This window comes from Manis pentadactyla, chromosome 15 (assembly GCF_030020395.1).
Source record: "Manis pentadactyla isolate mManPen7 chromosome 15, mManPen7.hap1, whole genome shotgun sequence".
NCBI classification, from domain to species: domain Eukaryota; kingdom Metazoa; phylum Chordata; class Mammalia; order Pholidota; family Manidae; genus Manis; species Manis pentadactyla.
Genome location: NC_080033.1, coordinates 47,330,638 through 47,346,865, shown reverse-complemented (window position 1 = coordinate 47,346,865; position 16,228 = coordinate 47,330,638). Strand labels below are relative to the sequence as shown.

General features: G+C 36.1%; 1 protein-coding gene across 10 annotated transcripts in view; it reads left to right on the top strand.

The window, feature by feature from the left end:
- The window catches only part of CNOT1 (CCR4-NOT transcription complex subunit 1), a 154,158-nt gene that overhangs the window by 63,310 nt on the left and 74,620 nt on the right, over nucleotides 1-16,228 (top strand). For 9 of the 10 annotated variants that reach the window (XM_057493551.1, XM_036897937.2, XM_036897939.2 and 6 more), the window contains exons 13-16: nucleotides 3,028-3,268; nucleotides 4,701-4,820; nucleotides 5,556-5,678; nucleotides 5,864-6,015. In XM_057493551.1, coding sequence (XP_057349534.1) covers nucleotides 3,028-3,268; nucleotides 4,701-4,820; nucleotides 5,556-5,678; nucleotides 5,864-6,015 — 636 coding nt within the window. The remainder of the gene's footprint in view (nucleotides 1-3,027; nucleotides 3,269-4,700; nucleotides 4,821-5,555; nucleotides 5,679-5,863; nucleotides 6,016-16,228) is intronic. The other variant, XM_057493550.1, reaches the window with a different exon arrangement.

The following is a 16,228-nucleotide window of genomic DNA, read 5'->3' as shown; positions in this document are numbered from 1 at the left end:
GGTAAATTCCTAGAAGTGGAATTCCTGGGTCAAATGCTATTTCTATTTGGAGCTTTTTGAGGAACCTCCATACTGCTTTCCACAATGGCTGAACTAGTTTACATTCCCACCAGCAGTGTAGGGGGTTCCCCTTTCTCCACATCCTCACCAACATTTGTTGTTGTTTGTCTTTTGGGTGTTGGCCATCCTAATTGGTATGAGGTGATATCTCATTGTGGTTTTAATTTGCATTTCTCTGATGATTAGTGATGTGGAGCATCTTCTCATGTGCCTGTTGTCCATCTGAATTTCTTCTTGGAGAAGTGTCTGTTCAGCTCCTCTGCTCATTTTTTAATTGGCTTATTTGCTTTTTGTTTGTTGAGGTGAGTGAGCTCTTTATATAATCTGGATGTCAACCCCTTATCAGACATGTCATTTATGAATATATTCTCCCATACTTGTAGGATGTCTTTTTGTTCTGCTGATGGTGTCCTTTGCTGTACAAAAGCTTTTTAGTTTGATGTAGTCCCACTTGTTCATTTTTGCTTCTGTTTCCCTTGCTTGGGGAGATATGTTCACAAAGAAGTTGCTCAATTTTATGTCCAAGAGATTTTTGCGTATGTTTTTTTCTAAGACTTTTATGGTTTTATGACTTACATTCAGGTCTTTGATCCATTTTGAGTTTACTTTTGTGTATGGGGTTAGACAGTAATCCAGTTTCATTCTCTTACATGTATCTGTCCAGTTTTGCCAACACCAGCTGTTAAAGAGGCTGTCATTTCCCCATTGTATATCCATGGCTCCTTTATCTTACATTAATTGACCATATGTGCTTGGGTTTGTATCTGGGCTCTCTGTAGTCTTCCACTAGTCTATCAGTCTGTTCTTGTGCCAGTACCAAATTGCCTTGATTACTGTGGCTTTGTAATAGAGCTTGAAGTCAGGGAGCATAATCCCCCAGCTTTATTCTTCCTCTTCAGGATTGCTTTGGCTATGCGGGGTCTTTTGTGGTTCCATATGAATTTTAGAATGATTTTCTCTAGTTCTTTAGAGTGAAGAATGCTGTAGGTATTTTGATAGGGATTGCATTGAATCTGTAGATTGCTTTAGGCAGGATGACCATTTTGACAATATTAATTCTAACTATCTATGAGCATGGAATGTGTTTCCATTTACTGGTATATTCTTTAATTTCTCTCATGAGTGTCATGTAGTTTTCAGAGTATAGGTCTTTCACTTCCTTGGTTAGGTTTATTTCCAGGTATCTTACTCTTTTTGATGCAGTTGAGAATGGAATTGTTTTCCTGATTTCTCTTTTTGCTAATTCATCATTAGTATATAGGAATGCCATAGATTTCTGTGTATTAATTTTGTATCCTGCAGCTATGTTGAATTCAGTTATTAGTTCTAGTAGATTCTTTAGGGTTTTTTTGTACAATTTCATGTCATGTGCAAACAGTGACAGTTTAACTTGTTTCTTACTCATCTAGATGCCTTTTATTGCTTTGTGTTGTCTTATTGCTGTGGCTAGGGCCTCCATTACTATGTTCAATAAAACTGGTGAAAGTGGACATCCTTGTCTTGTGCCCAGTATTAGAGGAATAGATTTTAGCTTTTTTGCTGTTAAGGCCTTTATTATGTTGAGTACTTGCTCTCTGTGCCCATTTTGTTGAGTTTTTATCATGAATAGATGTTGAATTTTGTCAAATGTTTTTTGGGAACTATGGAGATACGTGATTTTTGTCCTTTCTGTTGATGTAGTGGATGATGTTGATGTTGATGGATTCTCGAATATTGTACCATCCTTGCATCCCTGGGATAAATCTCACTTGATCATGATGTATGATCTTTTTAATGTGTTTTTGAATTCAACTTGCTAATATTTTGTTTAGGATTTTTGCATTTATGTTCATCAGTGATCTTGGTGTGTAATTTTCTTTTTTGTGGTATCTTTGGTTTGGTATTAGAATGATGCTTTCCTTATAGAATGAGTTTGGAAGTATTTCCTCATATTCTGCTTTTTGGAAAACTTTAAGGAGGATGGATATTAGATCTTCTCTAAATGTCTGATAAAATTCAGCAGTGAAGCCATCTGGTCTGGGTATTTTGTTCTTGGGTAGTTTTTTAATTACAAAGTCAATTTCATTGCTGGTAATTGGTCTGTTCAGATTTTCTGTTTCTTCCTGGGTCAGCTTTGGAATGTTGTATTTTTCTAGAAAGTTGTCCATTTCTTCTAGATTATCCATTTTGTTAGCATACAATTTTTCATAGTATTCTCTAATAATTCTTTGTATTTCTGTGGTGTCTTAATGATTTTTCCTTTCTCATTTTTGATTCTGTTTATGTGTGTAGACTCTCTTTTTTTCTTAATAAGTCTGGCTAGGACTTTATCTATTTTGTGTATTTTCTCAAAGAACCAGCTCTTAATTTCATTAATTCTTTCTATTGTTTTATTCTTCTCAATTTTATTTATTTCTTCTCTGATCTTTATTACGTCCCTCCTTCTGCTAACTTTGGGCGTCATTTGTTCTTTTTCCAGTTTCAGTAATTGTGAATTTAGACTAATCATTTGGGATTGTTCTTTCCTTACATAGGCCTGGATTGCTATATACTTTCTTCTCAGAACTGCCTTTGCTGCATTGCATAGAAGTTGGGTCGTTGTGCTGTTGTTTTCATTTGTGTTCATATATTGCTTGGTCTGTTTTAATTTTGTTATTGATACGTTGATTATTTAGGAGCATTTTGTTAAGCCTCAGTGTGTTTGTAGGCCATTTTGTTTTCTTTGCACAATTTATTTCTAGTTTCATACTTTTGTGATTTGAGAAGTTGGTTGCTACAATTTCAGTTTTTTTGAGTTTAGTGATGCTCTTTTTGTGGCTGAGGATGTTATCTATTCTGGAGTTCCGTGTGCACTAGCAATGTGTAATTTTGAGGTGAACAATGCCCATTTAAATATTTTTCAAATATTATAAATAAGATGACAACTTGGTTGTGAATTTTATATTCTTAGATTTTCATTGATAGAGTATCTTTCTCCATTTTTGTTAGGAAGAGCTTGGATTTGATTGAGTCTTTGCTTAGGCTTGCAGAGGTGGGGCAGTACGAGCAAGTCAAACAGCTCTTCAGCTTCCCTATCAAACATTGTCCAGATATGCTGGTATTGGCCTTACTACAAATCAACACCTCTTGGCACACCTTGCGCCATGAACTCATCTCCACCCTGATGCCAATTTTCCTTGGAAACCATCCTAACTCTGCTATTATTTTGCACTATGCATGGCATGGGCAGGTAAGATATGACCATTTCTTCATCTTAACACTCTTTGGAGGATGTTGAAGTAGAGAAATTGTCAATCTTGGAATTAGGACATTTTGGAAAAGTCACAGTTCCATAAAACTAATTTTATCTTTTAGCATCATGTGAGTATTAAAGTATAAAAGTTCAAATAGCAGAGAAGACAAGAAAAAAAAGTATTATCAAAGCTCTTTACTGCTAGAGCACCATTTTAATTTTGATAGCAGTGAAGAGCTGTATTTATCATGGAACCAGAAAGTACTTACGTCACCTTTTAACAGTAAACTGTAGATAACAAATTAACTTAATAGATGTTATTTTGTTTTATCCAAATTCACCATTTAAATTACATTTTAGTTTCTTTTGAAATATCTTTCAAGCTCTTGAATTTTCAAGCTACCCCCCAATTTTTTAGAATATATGTGATGACTGAATATTCTTTTGTCTATTAATTTTTCCCCCTAATTGCCAACATTTATAGTAATGACATGCAGAAGCTTTATGAGAAAGCAGTCATCTTTCTTCACATCAGGTGTCTTTTTGGCTACCTTTTGTAGTTTATGTCATGTACAAGTGCTTTAAAAACAATCGGGTAAGACTATAAGTGAAATATGTTAGCTTTAGTACCATGACATTCAGTCAGTTCTCCATTTCTAGAGACTCAAACCATGTAGACTTAATAGTTTATAGAATGTTTAACAAACATTTAACTAAAAATTTGCAGTCCAGACCTTCTTATACCTTTGTTACCACAGCTGTAAGGTAGAAAGGCAGGCTGAAAGGAGCTCTGTCTCCTCATGCCTGGCTGAATATTTGTTTTACTTGGGCCTTCTGTCACTTTAGGATGGTCACTGGAAAGTGATTCATATATAGAGGTAGTAATTGCCTTGCCATGGCTTCTATGAGAAATACTCACTGAATTCCAACTATTTGTTTATGTCATTCACCTGCAGGCCTTTAGATTAGTTTTCAAAGTCAGGCTGTTTTGGGTAAAAAAGAAATTTGAATAATTACAAAAAGTGAACATTTTCATGTGTGAAAAGAGCTAGCTTTAGAATGTATAATCACTACTCTCAGCAGTACTGAGAAAACACTGCAACATGAACTGCAATTACCTTAAACTGTTTTGTTTTTATTTGTAATTTAATATTCAGGAATTATATAAGCCTGAATATATCCTTATGATCACATCTTGTTCTAATTTTGAATGACTATATGACCCAAGATTTTGGGGCAGGCTTCATTTGGAAGATGTGGAAGTAACTTGGCTTTCCCATAAAGAATGTCGTGGTAACCACTGCTTGAGGCTTACTTAAACTTAATGTGTGCACTGATAAGCCTCAATTTTAGATCAGTATAATGGAAGAAAATACCTGAACATTTGCAGTAGTTTAGCAGTATTGCTATTTAAATCTTCTTTTCTTAGGGACAGTCACCCTCAATCCGCCAACTTATCATGCATGCGATGGCAGAATGGTACATGCGAGGGGAGCAGTATGACCAGGCCAAATTGTCTCGAATACTTGATGTTGCCCAGGACTTGAAGGTAAGTTTGGAGGGACAGACTAACACTTTATTTATTTTTGATAAAACATACATAGTATTTTTACATAACATAGATGTTTTAGGAATAATTCATATGTAATGGGATCTTAGCTAAAATGAGTTGAGATTTAGAATTTTGCCCTGTAAAGAAAAAGGGATTAGAAGAAGAGTGGTTTTAGAAATGTAGAAATATTTTCAGTTACATTTGATTGAATTTTGTTTGATCTATAGTAGTTGCAAGGCTGTTTTAAAGCAAATGAAAATTGACCTCTTGTCAGATGTAATCTATGAGATAGACATTTTGGAGAAAATGGTTGCATTTCATCCCTTTTGCAAATTTCATTAGCATTAACAGGATCTTTTGACAGATACCTGTGTCTTGGTGTCCTTGATCACTAGGTACATAGTACTGGTGTTAAGTTGTGCTTAGGTTAGAAAAAAGCCTAAGCTTAGAATTTAGTGCTGCATGTATTTTTGTGTCTTGCTCTGCTTTAGGTTATTTGAAAAAGGGTAAAGTTTAGTTGGAAGGCAAAGTTGTGTTCACCTTTGAAATGTAATCTTACTAGGTAAGGACTAATAAGACCATGGAGTTGTACTAAGTTGTTTAAGAAATTATGACCAATAAAATATTAGCAGTATGTTTTATGTAGACTTAAGAAAATAAAAACAGTAATCAAAATAGGACAGTGTTAACTTAATTGCTTGACTTGTAGTTTCTAACACTCTTTTTCTTTAGGCCTTGTCAATGCTGCTAAATGGTACTCCATTTGCCTTTGTTATTGACCTTGCTGCACTTGCTTCACGTCGTGAATACCTCAAACTTGACAAATGGCTCACAGATAAGATTCGAGAGCATGGAGTAAGCAAGATTTTGTTCACTTCTACTACTTTAAAATTTTGACAGCTAAAATAACTAAAGAAACAGCTTTTTAAAAGGCAACGAAGATGTCACTATATTTCGGATCTTAGTTACACTGCTTAATGTTTAATCTGAAATCAATTAAGCTCAATTTCAAGTACACTGAGAAACTTTCTGTTTTTCAGGAGCCTTTTATCCAGGCATGTATGACTTTTTTAAAGAGACGGTGCCCTTCTATTTTGGGTGGACTTGCCCCAGAGAAAGATCAGCCCAAAAGTGCTCAACTTCCTCCAGAAACTCTGGCAACAATGTTGGCCTGTTTACAAGCTTGTGCAGGGTAAGAATAGAGCATGCTTGAAAACATCTATTTAAAATAAAGTTGGATTATATGGATAATTGTTGATTTGGGGAAGAGGGATTGCATGACTAAAGCCACAGCAATTTAGGTAATCCAACGTTTTTTAAGTCCAAAGTGCTATACTCTTTAAAATGCATATTAGATCCATTTGAGTTAAATTTTTGCATATGTTATGAGATAGAGTCCCAGATTCATTGTTTTGCAAGTGGGTATTCAGTTGTTTCAGTACTATTTGTTGAAAAGACTTTCTCTTTTGAATTGTCTTCTAAGGTACCAGTTGTCCAAGTTGTCTGGTTTCTTTGTGGATTTCTAGTTTTGTTCCATTGGTTAATATGTCTATCCGTATGCTAGTACCAAACTGTCTTTGATTAGTATAACATTTTAGTAAGTTTTGAAATTGGGAAATATGAGTCCCCCAACTTTTTTCAAAATTGTGTTGAGTTTTCTGGGTCCCTTGAATATCCATATGAATTTTAGCATCAGGTTGTCAATTTTTGCAAAGAAATTGTAAAGGGGCCCACTGGGATTTTGATGAGGATTGTGTTGAATATGTAGATTATTTTGGGGAACATGACCATTTTAACAATATTAAGTCTTCTAGTTCATGATTCTGAGATGTTTTTCTATTTATTTGGGTCTTTTGGTGATGATCTGTCATTTTCAATGTGCAAGTCTTGCACTTCTTTTGTTACATGATAAGTATTTTATACAGCCATCTGGGAATATAGTTTAATTTATTCTTTCCAATCTGTATGCCTTTTTTGTGAGGTGGGGGTTTAATTTCTCCAATGTTCACCTCCAGTCTAATGTTGAAGTGGTGAGAGCAGACATCCCTGTCTTCCTCCTGACTTTAGAAGGAAAGTAGACAGTGTTAAGCATGATGTTAGCTGTGGGTTTCATAGATACCCTTCAGGAGGTTTCCTTACCTTCTAGTTCTAGTTTGTTGGGTGTTGTGTCATGGAAGTATTCTATGAAATGCTTCTATATGTATCTATGTGATTTTGTTTTTCATTCTATTGATGTGGCATATTACGTACGTTAATTGATTTTTGGGTGTTAAAAATCTTTGCATTCCTGGTATAAATCTCACTTGGTCTTTGTGTACACATTTTATTTGCTTTTCAGTTCAGCTTGGTAGTATTTGGGTGACTATTTTCTTGTCTTTATCTCTATAGTATATTGTTCTATAATTTTCTTGTATTGTCTTTGTCTGGTTTTGATATCAGGGTAATAATGGATTCGTACAATGAGCTGATAGGTATTCTTTAATTTTGTGAGAAAGATTGGTGTAAATTCTTTAAATGTTCGGGAATTCAGCAGTGAAACCATCTGGGATTGGACATTTTCATGTGGGTAGTTTAAATTACTGGTTCAGTATCTCTACTTGTCAGAGGTCTGTTTAATTTTTCTATTTCTGAGTCAATTTTGGTAGTTTGTATCATTTTAGGAATTTGTCCATTTCATCTAGATTATCTAATTTGTTGGCATACAGCTACTTTACACTATACCCATATAATCTCTTATTTTTGAAGGTTGGAAGTAATGTCCTCTCTCTCAATTAAAAGGTTTTATGTCTCTGTCTCTCTTGGGAGGGGGTGTCAGTGTGGCTTCAGTGTATATCAATTTTGTTGACCTTTTCAGAGAAGCAACATAACAGTTTTGTTTTTGTTATTTTTCTGTTCTTCATTTATTTTAGCTGTAAACTTTATTGTTTTCCTTCTTTCTGCTTATTTTGGGTGTAGTTTGAACTCTTAAGAATTTTTTTGGAGATTTTTCTTGTTTCACTGGTGTGCTTATGACTTTGAATTTCGACCTGTGAAATTCTTTTAAGTTGGGTATTATGTGTTTTAGTTTTCATCTGGAAGTATTTTGTAATTTCCTGTTGGTTGTAAGAGTATGTTGTTTAACTTCCATGTTTTTTAATTTTTCTAGTTTTCCTTTTATTACTCATTTTTGGTTCATTACTTTATGGTTGAAGAGTATACCATACATGATTTCCATCTCTTTAAAATTACTGAGATTTTTCTTATGGCTTAACATATGGTTTATCATGCAGAATTTTCTATGTGTACTTGAGAAGAACATGTAGTCACTGTAGGGTAGGATATTCTGTGTATATCTGTTAGGACTAGTTGGTTTATAAGCATTGTTGAAGTCTCTGTTTATATTGTATATGATTCTGTTCATTTTTTTTAAATTGACTTACAGTTGATAAACTATTATATTGGTTTCAAGTTACAGCACATTGGTTCAGCAGTTGTACACATTATTAAATCCTCACCCCAACTATTGCTGTTACTATCTGCACTAGATGGTATAGAACTATTGGCTATATTCTCCATGTTGCACTTCCAACCCCCCTGACCAGGTTATATTATGATTGAGATTTTTGTGCCCCTTTATCTCCTTCCCTCTCCCCACTCAACCCATGCTGTTCATTACTTTTTAAATTTGAGATAAAATTGACGTATCACATTATGTTGTTTAAGGAATTCAGTGTGGTGACTTGAAACATTTATATATTACAATGCAATTGTAACCATAGCATTAGCTAATACCTCTATCATGTCACGTGACTGTTATGTTTTTTATGATGAGAACAATTATGATCTAGTCTCTCAGCAACTTTGAAGTTTATGATATCATTGACTATTCATTGTTGAAAGTAGGGTATAGAAGGGGAATTAGGTGTGCGAGACCCAGGTCCCTTGTTGGGAGAGTTCCTACACATACACCACCAGGAAATTCTCAGACACTCAGTAATCTACTTTTAGTATCCTCTGTTGTGTTCTTCCAACAATTGGATCTCCATCCTTAATTCGTTCCTGTATTCTTGAATAATTTTCTGTACCTCCATGAGCACGTTAATATTTTTTTAAATCTCTTTCAGGAAGATTCATGAAGTCGATTTCATTTGATTCTTTCTGTGGTGTATTCATAATTTTGCTTTGAACCAGTTTCCTTTGACATTTCATAATTTGCTGTGGTGCCCTCTAGTGCCCCACATTCCTGAGTTCTTGAATTTTTCTGTACCTCCATGAGCATGTTTATAATTTTTATGTTGAAATCTCTTTCAGGAAGATTTATTAATTCATTCTCACTTGGTCCTTTCTGTGGTGTGTAGGTTTCTTTTACATTTAATATTTGTATGTCACTCTCTCTAGGGCCCAGAAGCTCTGTTCTCTGGAGCTGCTCAGCCCCTAGAGCAATGTGTCGGGTGTTGCAGGGGAGTGGTGCTGGTGCGGGGGGGGGGGGGGGGGGGGCAGAGGAAAGAGCTGTTTCCTGTTTAACGGCTGTTAGGCCTGTCTTCAGTGCCAGAACTAGTGGGCCAAACACACAGGTGTTACGTCTCTATGCTTCGTGTTTGTAGCTGCTGTAGGTGGGAATTCCCCTGATGGCCTGATGCTAGGGCAGGGGCTGCAGGTTTGCTAGCTAGATGCAGGCTAGCTGGGAGGAAGACACATCCAGGCTGCATATCACTGTGGGGATCTTTGGAGCTGCATTGCCAGCCAGGGGGATGGAGCGCCTGAAAATCGTTTAAGTTCCCAACCTGCTGGGCAGAGTACATCCAGACAATTTTTTCTACCTGTCCTTTCTCCTGAGGAGTGAGCTCCGTGCTATACTTGCCCCTTTACCAGCCCTCTCACTGTTAGGAAGTCTCTCAGACTGCCCTCCCAGATCAGCCGGATATGAATTCTTGTTGTTCATGAGCAGCTGGAATCAGTCTCTCCAGGTATTCCACCTGTCTTAGCTTTCCAATCCCACTGATCACCAGAGAACCATGCAGTGTAGTAGGTTCATGCTCTGAGAGCAGATCTCTAGGGCTAGGTGTTCAGCAAGCCCAGGCCTCCACACCCTCTGTGCTGTTTCTCCTCCTCCCACCGGTGAGGTGGGTTGGCGGAAGGTCTTGGATCCTGCGGGGTCACATCTTTGGTACATTATTCTCTTCCATTAGGTGTGCTCTTTTCTCCAGGTGTATGCAGTCTTTCCTGTTGCTCTTTCACGATTAGTTGTATTAATTATATTTTTGTATTTGTGGTTTTAGGACAAGGTTTCTTTCTCATCTCTCACACTGCCATTTTTAATCCCACTTGTTTCTTTGACTATATCTTTTTGGCTTGTTTTTTGTTTTCATTAGTTACCCTGAAACTAATTTTATATTTTATTAAATTATATTATTAAATATTTATTATATTAACGTTTTAAATTAAAACTAGTTCTGATTAATACAAACTGAATTTCAACAAGATGTAAAATTTTCTCCTACATAGTTTTGTTCCCTTCATTGTGCTGTTGTCTAATTATACTTACATACACATGTACCCATCAGAAAATTTATAATTATTGTTTCATGCAGTAATTATCCTTTAAATCAAGTAAAAATACATTCATACTGTGTTTTATATTTATCCATATCCCTTTACTGGTTTGTGCTCTATTATTTCATATGGATTCAAGGTTCTGTGTGCTGTCTGAAGTATTTTAGCCTGAAGGATTCCCTTTATTATTTCTTGTTAGGGCAAGTCTATTAGGAGTGAATTCCCTCAACTTGGTTTACTTGGGAATATCTCAATTTCTCCTTTGTATGTGTACGATGTTTTTTTGAAATTTTAGGATTGCTCATTGTCATTACTTTTCCTTCAGTACCTTGCATATGCTGTACCAAACGGGTTTCCATAGTTTCTGATGAGACATTAGCTGTTAATTTTTTTGAGGCTCCCTTTGTGTGGTAAGTTACCTCTCATAGCTACTGTTAAGATTATCTGTTTTTTGTTGTTGTTGTTTCTAGGTTTGGATTTCTTTGAGTTTATATTACTACAGAATCTGTTGAGAGTCTTAGGTATGTAGATCTGCAGTTTTCACAAATTCAGGAAGTTTTCAGTTATTATTTCAGTAAAGACTCTTCCCCTTTCTACTTGTTCTGTTGGTCTGGGACTCCTGTTGTGTGTATGTCTGTACATTTGTCTCTGTGTATTTATTTATTTTTTCCTTTCAGTTGTTTGGGCTAGACAGTCTTACTTGACTTTATGCTCATGGCTTCTTTTTTTAGCCTGCTTGAGTCTGCTATTGGGAAAGTTAGTGTGTTTTTCATTTCAGCTTTTAACTTCTAACTTTAAAAATTACTATTAACATGTTCCATTTTGTGAGACATCTTCCTCAGATGTTCCTGTAGTAGTTTTCTTTAGTTCTTTGAACATGAAATAGCTGATTTAAGGTCTTTGCTTAGGAATCCCAGCATCTGTTTTCCTCAGGGACAGTTTTTGGTGATAGCATTTTATTCCTGTTTCTGGATCAAGCCTTCATGTGTTTTTTGCATGTCATGAAATTTGTGATTGAAAACTGGAAAGTTGAAATAATGTAGAAGTTTTTGAAATCAAATTCTCCCCCTTCACTAGCATTTTTGTTTTAATTGTTGTTATTGTTCTTTTTTTGTTTAGAGACTTTTCTGAACTTAATGATATGACATTTGTAATTGTCCTGCTTGACTTCTGAAGTTTCTGTTGGGGTTGCCTTGTGGTCACCTAAGAGTGGAGATTTTTTTGTACATCCTGGAATCAATAAGCTACTCTGTACCCTGTGGTTCTTTGTACATGTTGAGGCAGATCAACACTAAACCAGTCACCTGACAACTATACTTTAGCCATCACTTGCTTAGGCAGAGTCCAAAGGTCACCTTGAGATGAGAGTTTGGTCCTTTCAAGCTCTTCCATGGGAATGTCACACCTTTAGGTATTAGCACAATCTTAGGCATGCCTGAAGTTTCTCAATCCTGGAAATTTGGTCGTTTTTCAAAGCTCTATCTATGGGAGTCTCATTCTCTAAATTTTCCTGAAAGCTTTTCAGTTAGCCTATTGTTTGTCCCAACTTAATTTCCACCTCAGGCATCCAGAAAGTTAATGTAATTATCCTTAAATGTTTTCTACAGTTAGCTTATGGGGAGAAGGCTGTTCGTTCTGTGGCAGTTCCTTAGGTCAAATAAAAGACAACCTTACCATTGTGGTCTTACATGACAGTCTTCAGATAGGTGAAGTAATGACAGTTCTCTGAGAATGAGGCTTTGAAGATGTTTTAATCCAGTCTGAGCCCTCTCTGGTGGCTGTCAGGCTGCTGGTTTTCCCTGTGGTTGTGCACTATTAATTTTGAAGGCTTCTTTGCAGCTGGGGATGGGTCATGGGAATAAGGCAAATTAGGATACCAGGAAGTTTGCTTTTATTACCAATATCTAGTCATCTTTCTGGAGTAAAAATTTCCTAGATTGTTGTAGGTTTTTAGTTTAGAGAACTCTGGTTGAGTTGATTCTGAAAATTTTTGCCATTTTCCTAGCTGCTCTTATGGGAGGATAGAATATGGAGTTCTTTACTTCACCATATCATTCAAGTCATGTTTTTTTTTTTTAAGGTCTGAAGCATAATAAACAACACCTGTAATGCTAACTATATCATGACCAATCTTTTGAAGCCATCTTTGTCTTCCTCTCCAATTCTGTTTTCTTACTTCTTTCACATAGACCTTAAATTTTATTTTGCATTGCTCTGTCTATATACATATATATATTTATTTATTAAGGTATCATTTGATATACACTCTTACAAAGTTTTCATGAGAAAACCAGTGTGGTTACTACATTCACCCATGATATCAAGTCCCCTCCCATGCCCCATTGCAGTCACTGTCCATCACTGTAGTAAGATGCCATAGTGTCACTATTTGTCTTCTCTGTGCTACACTATCTTCCCCATGATCCCTCCCCTTCCCTCCCCGTCACAGCATGTGTGCCAATCATAATACCCCTCAATCCCCTTATTCCTGCCCTTCCACACCCCTCCCTTTGGTGACCAATAGTCACTTCTTGGAGTTGGTGACTCTGCTGCTATTTTGTTCCTTCAGTTTTGCTTTGTTGTTATACTCCACAAATGAGGGAAATCATTTGGTATTTGTCTTTCTCCGCTTGACATATTTTGCTGAGCATAATACCGTCTAGCTCTGTCCATGTTGTTGCAAATGGTAGGATTTGTTTCTTTCTTATGGCTGAGTAGTATTCCATTGTGTATGTGTACCACATCTTCTTTATCCATTTATCTACTGATGGACTCTTAGATTGCCTGCATATCTGGGCTATTATAAATAGTGCTGCAAGAAACATAGGGGTGCATATGTCTTTTTGAATATGAGAACTTGTTTTCTTTGGGAAATTCCTAGGACTGGGATTCCCAGGTCAAATGGTATTTCTATTTTTAGTTTTTTGAGGAACCTCTATATTGCTTCTCATAATGGTTGTACTGGTTTACATTCCCACCAGCAGTGTAGGAGGGTTTCCCTTCTCTGCATCCTTGCCAGCATTTGTTCTTAGTCTTTTTGATACTGGTCATCCGAACTGGTGTGAGGTGAAATCTCATTGTGGTTTTTATTTGCATTTCCCTGGTAATTAGTGATGTGGAGCACCTTTTCATGTTCCTGTTGGCCATCTGAATTTCTTCTTTGGAGAAGTGCCTGTTTATATCTTCTGCCCATTTTTTGGGGGGGGTATAATTAATCTACAATTACATGAGGAACATTTTGTTTATTAGACTCCCCCAATCAACAAGTCCCCCCCCACAAACCCCATTACAGTCACTGTCCATCAGCATAATGAGATGCTGTTGAATCACTTCTTGTCTTCTCCGTGTTGCACAGCCCTCCCCGTGCCCCCCCCACCCCCATATTATACATGCTATTCGTAATGCCCTGCTTTCCCCCCCCTTATCGCTCCCTTCCCACCTATCCACCCCAGTTCCTTTCCCTTTGTTAACTATTAGTCCCTTCTCGGGTTCTGTGTTTCTGTTGCTGTTTTGTTCCTTCAGTTTTTTCTTGGTTCTTATACTCCACATATAGACACATTGTCTTTCTCTGCCTGGCTTATTTAACTGAGCATAATACCCTCTAGCTCCATCTATGTTGTTGCAAATGGTAGGATTTGTTTTCTTCTTATGGCTGAATAATATTCCATTGTGTATATGTACCACATCTTCTTTATCCATTCATCTACTAATGAACACTTAGGTTGCTTCCATTTGTTGGCTATTGTAAATAGTGCTGCAAGAAACATAGGGGTGCATCTGTCTTTTTCAAACTGGGCTGCTGCATTCTTAGGGTAAATTCCTAGAAGTGGAATTCCTGGGTCAAATGGTATTTCTATTTGGAGCTTTTTGAGGAACCTCCATACTGCTTTCCACAATGGTTGAACTAGTTTGCAGTCCCACCAGCAGTGTAGGAGGGTTCCCGTTTCTCCTCAACCTCGCCAACATTTGTTGTTGTTTGTCATTGAATGGTGATGATCCTTACTGGTGTGAGGTGATATCTCATTGTGGTTTTAATTTGCATTTCTCTGGTGACAAGTGATGTGGAGTATCTTTTCATCTGTCTGTTGGCCATCTGAATTTCTTCTTTAGAGAACTGTCTATTCAGCTCACTGCCCATTTTTTAATTGGCTTATTTGCTTTTTGTTTGTTGAGGTGTGTGAGCTCTTTATATATTTTGGATGTCAAGCCTTTATCGGATCTGTCATTTATGAATATATTCTCCCATACAGTAGGATGCCTTTTTGTTCTACTGGTGGTGTCCTTTGCTGTACAGAAGCTTTTCAGCTTGATATAGTCCCACTTGTTCATTTTTGCTTTTGTTTCCCTTGCTCGAGGAGATATGTTCATGAAGAAGTCACTCATGTTTATGTCCAAGAGAGTTTTGTGTATGTTTTTTTCTAAGAGTTTTATGGTTTCATGACTTACATTCAGGTCTTTGATCCATTTCACATTTACTTTTGTGTATGGGATTATGCTCTGCTTTTTCAAAAATTTACACGTGTGTCTTTATAAACAGGTGGTTCCTAACCAGGGATAATTTTGCTCCTGCAAAGTCATTTTACACTGTTTTTGACTGTCATAATTAGGGAAGTGTGCTAATGGTATCTAGTGGGTAAAGACCCGGGATGCGGTTAAATAACACCTTACATTGCACCAAAGAGCTCAAGAACAAAGATGACTCAGACAAGAGTGCTAATAGCAAGAGGTTAGAAAACCTGCTTTGTAAGTTTTAAATGTTCTTGAATTTTCAGATTTACAGTTTTGCCTCTCACATTTCCACATTTCTATTAATCTGGAATTGAACATTCTTTTGGAAATTTGAGTGTATATTGGCTAAAATGTTTTGTATTTATGTGTAAGCATGTAGTCTACTGAACTCTGGGTTTCAGTTTCTTTTGATGATGTATTAGAACTATACATGTTCTTGAAGAATTTAACAAAATAATGCATGTAAAGTATTTAGAGTGTATAGGAATCAAAATAAATGCCAAAGAAGGAAAGTTCTTCCAGCTAATAAATATAACAATAATTATGATGGAGTTACAGACTTAAGTGGATACTAAAGGTAGTCAGTGAATATTTGAAGAACAGGATGACTATATAATTTCAGAGTATCTCCTCACAAATCATTTAATAATCACAAAGGGAAAATGTAGTTATTTTTCAGTGGTGAAACCTGGCATATGCCACATTAATTTATACATCAGAGTGATCACCAGCTCAGTTGTGTACTAGGTGCCTCATGATAAAATGTGCTGAGAAGAATACAGTGTAACATATTTGGTAGTCCTGCCATAATGCATCTAAAGTATGAAATACCAGACAAACTCAACCAGGAATATTCTTTGAAATACTTGGCTTGTAGTTAAAAAAAAAAATCAAGTTAAAGAAAGACAAAAGCTGATGAATTCCTCTAGTTTAAAGAAGCTTAAACAGATGCAAAAACTCAATGTTGTTGATTGGATCATGACCCATGGGAAAAATAGCAGTCATGCACATTATGGTTAATTTTTTAAATATAATTTGGATATGTTAAACTTCTGACCTTTATTATTTTATTTTATTTTATTTATTTATTTATTTATTTTTTTATTGAAGGGTAGTTGACAACAGCATTGCATTACATTAGTTTCAGGTGTACAACACAGCGACTCAACATTTATATACATGATATTTCTAGGTACCAGGTATCACCATACCAAGTTGTTACAATATTTTGACTATATTCCTTATGCTATACATTACATCCCGGTTACTTATTTATTTTACAATTGGAGGTGTGTGTATATTTTGTGAGGGCATCTCTCATATTTATTGATCAAATAGTTGTTAACCACAACAAATCTCTGTAT